We start from the raw sequence: 7,529 nt of genomic DNA, 5'->3' as shown, positions 1-7,529 counted from the left end.
GCAATACGTAAACAAATAAGCATGGTTGTGTTTCAATAAAACTATAGACACTAAAATTTGAATCATCTTCACATAAAATCCTTTTTTGAAAACCCTTAAAAATGTAAAGACCATTGCTAGCTCATAGGACTGAAGTTTGCCAGCCCCTGGCTTAGAAGATCAAAGTGGAACAAAATGGACATGGGAGGTCAACTAAAAGGACATGTACCCAAGCCTCATGGCTAAGGAACTCACCAGAACAGACTTGGTCAGGAAGTTCTTATGCCCTGAAACTGCTTAATTTTGGTTGAATATTTTGTACCAGTCTTATTAGGCTGGCTGCTATAATACAAGAGCATGGGAAAAATGGGAATTGAACTAAAATTTCTAAAAGCCCTTTTGAACCTTAATTTATGGTCCATCAAGTATTCCAGCTGTGTTGATGTTTTGATTGAGGAAAACAGGAGACCCAATAAAACTGACCTAGCATCTGGCCCCCTACATGCCAATCACTGAAGAAAACAGAACTATGGGTGACAGAGGCATCGTCAACTCTCAATCTAAGATTCTATATGGCAAAAGGATCATTTTAAAAAATGAGAAATGCAATGGTGGATATGTTGAAAATATTTTATAATTAATTCTCTAGAATCCTAGCCATGTAGTACAGGAAAAAATTATAGGGTGGAACACTTCAGTATTTTTAAACAATGTAAAGACATATTTGACTAGAGGATGGCAATAAGAATTTAACAAATATAAACTCAAGCTTCCTCACATTTTCCATAGAGCAACTAAACAATAAAAATATTTCAAGAAATAGATGACAGAATACCTCAAACGTAAAAATTCCAAAATCAAAGAGCCAATTACATTAAAAGATTTACCAAAACTGTTTGTAAATTAAAAGGTAACAGCAAAAGGTCACAAAAAGCCTATTTTTTTCACAGCGTCTTGGCTAATTCTTTAAGCAGATAGAACAAGGTAAAGAATGATCAAAACTTGGCCTCAACTGTTTTCTTGTAATGATTAATCCCACTATTTGTGGTTTTGTTGTCTGAGGACAAAAACGCCGTGCCATCAACTTCTGCTGTCACTTTCCAGAGAAAAGAGGCTGCTGCTGGGGGTTTTTTGTGTTGGGTTTTTTTGTTTTTTTTTTTTTCCAGTTTTCGCTATACTGATCAATTAGGTAGCAGACAGAATGACATAAAATAAGTGAAAATATTCCATTATTCGACCAGAAATGCCACCCTCTTCCCAACTCATTGCTCTGTCTTGAAGGAGGAACATATTTACAAATGCTCGTTTTATTCTCCTGAGACATTTTGCATGATCCATTATAAAACATACAGGTAATACAAAGTCCAAAGGTGTGCCGTGTTTAAGGAGTACACACATGAAGATTAAACTACATGATAACACTGTGGGGAGAAACCATGGTCTCATTTATTTTCATGAGAGACAGGTACGAGTGCATGACATGAAAGCTTAAAAGTCATCCCCAAAGTCTGCTAAGGATTATTGCAAGAGATTACGCAGGGAGAAATCTGTGCAAATTCATTTTCTTTACTCAGTATCAGATGGTAGGGGAAAAAATAATTCCTTTAAACAGTCTTGTTTATATTGAGGAAAAAAGATCTGAAAAACTGAACAAGTAGACATATTCCCCCTCTTTACGATCAAATAGTAATGCCAATGAAGGAGATTCTAATAAAAAACAGAGTTGAAAAAAATCCAAATAAACGCCAACACTGCTATTAAGATTTTTTTTTTAATATGCCATGAGATATTCTTGATTGTATATTTTCCAAAGTACTTTTCCAGCTGCATCTCCCAACCCTTCCAGAAGATTCCGCCAGTCTTTCCAATGCAATAAAAGATGCTGGATTATACTTTTGTCCACCTCCTCTTTTTGAAAGTAATATAATCCTAATGACTTTAATGGTCATACATTCTTATCTAATAAGGAAAAACACTTACAAATATCAGAAACCCAGTTTTGGAACATTTGCATTTCTTTTGAACTGAATCAGCATTTTGTGGGTTTAAAAAAGGCAGCAATTTGAACTCACGACTTACTGACAAACACATTTCTGCAGAGGGATGGGGAAGAGAGGGATAGTGAATGCTGCATTTCTCCATTGGCCCCAAAGTGCTAATTTTACAAAGGGATACATCAAAAGCAAACATGCGATGGTGGCTTTAAAACTTTTACTGCAATGTAACAATGAAGTAAACAGTAATTAGACACCTACCAATTTCTTCCCAAAACAAACCAAAAAAAAAAAATGTAAACAGGAAAATAACTCTGCCTATACTTGTACAGCTTCTCAAATCATGTCCGAAGGGTCTCACATTCGATGATCAAGAAATTTTAAAATCGCAGTAATTATTTTCATTTTAAGAAAAGGTTCCCCTTCTTCCTCCCCCACCGCAAGTATTTAACATGAAAGAATGGGCTTTCTTACACATCAATTCAATATGTATTTGAGCAGCAGCAATAACCATCAATAATTTGGCATTTCTGCTTACAGTTGCTCCAAACTTTTTCCAATTTCACAAAGCCATTATCCAGTGTTGCCACGAAATAGAGACTGTAAATTCTAGGTAGCAAAGATTCTCTCTGAAACCAAAGTTAAGTCAAAGAAATATAAAGCAGGGCATTACACTAAATTTCTGGATCTAGTACACTAAAAAGAGTGAAACCTAGGAAAAGTTACCTACTGTTTTAAAGAAGAAATAAAGACCTGCAAAAGCTGATTTTTGGTTGTATAATATTTTACACACTGTGTGGATTTGCGGCATCTGCTAATTGAAGCAGACATGCACTGTATTTATCCCTGCCCTATATCCTAGATCCCTCCCTCCCCACCCCCAACAATCTACTACCTTATACCAAGTATTGTGGATATGAGCCCAAGTCATCCCAGACAATCCAGTGAACAAAGTTAGTGTAATGCACTGGTGTGAAGTGTGAGATAAAAAAAAAGTCCCTTTCAATCTTCATCAAAGTTTTGCTGTAGAAGAAAATTGGCAGCCAAGTTCTCATTCTTCTCACAAGCAAAATACGCTTGTATCACAAGTCCTTCAGGAAATCCTAGTGCCTTTAACTGGAAGAAAAGAGAGAAAACACACATGGGTTCCAACATAGCAATAGGGGCAGATCAGCATTGAAAATATGAAAGGCACAAAAAAACTCCTGAAGACGTTATGTGAACACATGCCTACCTGAGTATGGATTCACTGTCCAACCCGAGCGGCTAGATGGGAGCCTAGACCTCTTTATCAACCACCGATGAAATTCTCTGTTCCTAGTTAAAGCTATTAGACGAATAGCTCCTCTGCTAACACTCAATGGCACTAACACTAAAAATTAGTTGCTGACTATGATGGTTTAAAAATAAATGACCCTACAGCCTACAGAAATGTGTAAATCAAACAGCTTTTACTATGTAAGGGGGGCGGGGAGATAAAGATGAGAGCAACAGGAGAGGAGTTTAACAACTTCATCCAATTATTTATAAAGAAGGTCAGTCAGGTCAACTATCACTCTCCATCTCCTCACCTTATGAAACACTTCACATACTAGAAAAATGGGTGATCAATTATTAATATTACATGATATATTTTGAGATCAAGACATATGGTGTTCTATTTATATCTGCTTAATTTTTACGGCATTTTAAATGGTGATACCAGCCACTTAAGTTTTGTTTTCCTAGTCTATTACTGTGACTCCAAAATCACTGCTTTTAAAAGTCTTTAAGCACTCAGGTCAATTATCTAATTCACTAGGTACTATATATTTGTCAACCAAGTATTTTTTATGAAGCCTCTGTTCAACTGTCTAAACCACCTGCATTAGACTATTATACCAAGAAATGACCTTAAGTCTCAATTCAGCATGATTAACTATTCATCCATGAAAGGAGAAGATAAAACTCAAAAATGATTTTGTTACCTAGGTCTTGTCCAGATTAAAGCTGGGCTAGCTGAAGTAAAAGGTAGATAGGGCACGATCCAATTATATGCTTCTACAAGGCACACACTTTAGATTCAAAGACACAAATATGCTGAAAGTAAAAGGATGGAAAAAGATATATACCATGCAAACACTTACAAAAAGAAAGCTGGAGTAGCTACATTAATATCAGACAAAATACACATTAAGATTAAAAACTGTTACTAAAAACAAAGACATTTTATGATGATAAACCACCAGGAAGACTTTGTTATAAACACATGTTACAAGAGAGCCCCGAAACACATGAAACAAAAACTGAGAGAACTGAAGGTTCTGGTGATTCAACAGTAGTTGGAGACTTCGTTATCCCCACATTCAATGTCGGACAGAACGACCAGGCAGAAGAAAAGACAAGAAAGCTGATTTGAGCCACATTATGAACCAACTTAACCTAAAAGACATTTACGGAACACTTAACAACAGAAGATCACACGTTCTTTTCAAGTATGTATCAAACATTCTCCATAAAGACGATGTTAGGCCAAAGAACTAGCCTCAATGCATTTAAGAGAATTAAAATTTTGCAAAGTACATTCATTCTCTGACCACAACACAATGAACTCTGAAATCAGCAACAGAAGGAAATTTGGGAAATTCAAAATATGTGGAAGTTAACATAATCCTTAACCAATGGATGAAAGAAGGAATCACAAAGGAAATTAGAAAACACTTGAGATGAATGAAAACACCGCCAAACTTAACTAAAACTTATAGGATGCTGCTGTAGCAGTTCCTTGAGGGAAATTTATAGCTGTAACTATCTATAGTAAGAAAAATCTTAAATAGATAATCTAAGGTTCTAGTTTAAGAAACTAGAAAAAAGAGAAAACAAAATCCAAAGCAACCAGAAGAAGAAAAAGAATAAGGGTTAGAGAGAAAATAAATAAAATAGAGATTAGAAAAATACAATCAGGAAAACCAGAAGTTGGTTCTTTTTTTCTTCAGAGTAACAATACTGACAAATGTTTTAGCTGAACAAAAAGGTGAAAAAAAAAAAAAAAGAAAACCCAGGATTCAAATTACTAACATCAGAAATGTGGGAACACTACTATTGTTTAGAGAAATAAAAACTATTTTAGGAAAATACTGTGAACAATTGTATGCCATCAAATTAGATAACGCTGATGAAATACAAATTCCTAGAAAGACAAAATCACCAAAACTGACTCAAGAAACAGAAAATCTGAATAGCCCTGTAACAAATGAAGAGGCTGAATTAGTAATCACAAAATTTCCCCAAAAGAGAAGCCAGGCCCAGATAATTTTACTGGTGAATTCTACCAACTGTTGAATGAATTAAAACTATTCTTCATAAACTCTTCTAACCAAGAGAGAAGAAGGGAATACTTCCTAATTCATTCTCTAATGAGGCCAATATTAATGATACCCAACCAGACAAAATCATCACACATAAAAAGCTACAGACCAATGCTCCTTATGAATACAGATGCAGAAATCTTCAACAAACATTGGCAGACGAAATCCAGCAACATGTAAAAAGGACTATCCACCACAATCAAGTGGGATTTATCCTAGGAATGCAAGGCTGGTCCAACATACAAAAATCAATGTTATTAATAAAGCATATTAACAAAAAAAGAACAAAACCACACAATCATCTCAACACATAAAAACCATCTGACAAAATCAATACCCTTTTGTAATAAAAACAATCAATAAACTAGAACAGAAAGGAACTCCCTCAACCTGATAAAGGGCATCTAAATCTAGTAAAACCCATAGCTAACATCATACTTAATGGTGAAAGACTTACTGCCTTTTCCTAAGATCAGGGACAAGACAAAGATGTTGGCTCTCACTACTTCTATTCAACAATACACATACACAGAAGGCTGCAAACAGGACAATTAGGGGAGAGAGAGAGAGAGAGACAGAAAGAGACAAAGAGGGACACCTGGGTGGTTCAGTCAGTCAGACCTTTGGCTCAGGTCATGATCCCAGAGTTTTGGGCCGGCATCAGGCTCCTTGCTCAGTGGGGAGCCTGCTTCTCCCTCTGCCTGCCGTTCCCCCCCTGGTGGTGTGCTCTCTCTCTCTGACAAATAAATAAAATCTTTAAAAAAAAAAAAAAGAGAAGAGAAGGGAAGGGAAGAAAGGAAAAGAAAACAGAAGTCAAGAGAAGAGAAGAGAAGAGAAGAGAAGAGAAGAGAAGGCAAGGCATCCGTATTGGAAAAGAATTAAAACTACTTGCAAATGATATTCTACAATTAGGAAATCCTAAGAAACACACACATATTATCAGAATTAATAAATGAGTTCAGGAAGGTTGCAAGTTGTAAGATCAACACATAAAAGTAAGTTGTATTTTTATACAGCTAGCAATGAACAATCCAAAAATGAAATTAAGAAAACATTCCCACTGATAACAGCATCAAAAAGAATAAAAATACTGAGGAATAAATTTAACAAAAGAAGCACAAACCAAAGACTATAGAACATTTCTGAAATTATAAAAAAAATCTAATAATGGAAAGCATCTCATGTTCATGGCTTGGTGAGATTTAATACTGCTAACATGGCAATATTCTCCAAACTGATCTGCAGAAAAAACACAGTATTAAAATCCCAGTTTTTTGTTTCACTTTTCTTACAGAAATCAGACAAGTGGATTCTAAAATTGATATAGAAATGCAAGGGATCCAGAACAGCCAAAACAATCTTGAGAAATGAAAACCAGAGATTTCAAAACTTACTACAAAAAGCCACATTAATTAAGACCATGAGGTAGTGGCATAAGATAAACATATAGATCAATGGAACAAAACTGAAAGCCCAGTAAACCCTCACAATTATGGCCAGTTGATTTTCAAAAGGATGCCAAGACAATTTAATGGAAAAAGAGTAGAATTTTCAGTAAATGGTGCTGGATATCCACAAGCAAAAAATATGAAGTTAGACTCCTACATCTCACACTATAAACAAAAAGTAACTCAAAATAGATCACAGACCTAAATACAACAGGAATTATAAAACTCCTCAGAGAAAAGATAGGAGTAAACCTTTGACTGTGGATTAGGCAACTTCTCTTAGTATGACACCAAAGGCACAAGCAAAAAAAGAAAAGAATTTCTTCTCCAAAACAAAAATCAAGAACGGATATCCCTAACCATTAAAAAAAAAAAAAAAAAAAGCTATAGAACAATTGAGGCAAGTGTCATTCACTCACTTCCCTTATTTGAGGGGGAGAAATATTAGCATGATACATAAAATATCTTTTAAGAAATACATAATTATAAACCTTGAACACTTGAAATGTTTATATCATAAATATGAACAAATTATCTTTCAGATGATTTTCTAAGTATTAAGTTAAAATGAACTTTAACAGATTTCCATCTCAAAACGCTTCAGAAGATAAGATGGGGCAAGTACTGTGATTCCATATTTACAAATATTAACAATGGAGCCTAGAGAAAAACGAATGACTTGTCAGAGTATATCATATAAACTAAGTTACTGCAGTGAACTGGTTGACCTAGTAAGATGGAAACAGAATTATGATATCAGG

The 7,529-nt window shown here is 35.0% G+C and overlaps 1 protein-coding gene across 4 annotated transcripts in view; it reads right to left on the bottom strand.

The window, feature by feature from the left end:
- Positions 1-595: 595 nt before the first annotated feature.
- The window catches only part of RAD23B (RAD23 homolog B, nucleotide excision repair protein), a 41,275-nt gene continuing 34,341 nt past the window's right edge, over positions 596-7,529 (bottom strand). For 3 of the 4 annotated variants that reach the window (XM_064579679.1, XM_045882859.3, XM_045882860.3), the window contains one exon: positions 596-3,089. In XM_064579679.1, the coding sequence (XP_064435749.1) occupies positions 2,976-3,089 (114 nt within the window). In that variant the 3' untranslated portion in view covers positions 596-2,975. Of the gene's footprint in view, positions 3,090-3,940; positions 4,053-7,529 lie in introns of all 4 variants that reach the window. The other variant, XR_010407798.1, reaches the window with a different exon arrangement.

This window comes from Mirounga angustirostris, unplaced genomic scaffold, assembly GCF_029215605.1.
Source record: "Mirounga angustirostris isolate CCGP_5_RB_7025 unplaced genomic scaffold, mMirAng1.0.hap1 SCAF_15, whole genome shotgun sequence".
NCBI classification, from domain to species: domain Eukaryota; kingdom Metazoa; phylum Chordata; class Mammalia; order Carnivora; family Phocidae; genus Mirounga; species Mirounga angustirostris.
The sequence above is the reverse complement of the archived record's forward strand: the minus strand, read 5'-3'. Positions and strand labels throughout refer to the sequence as shown.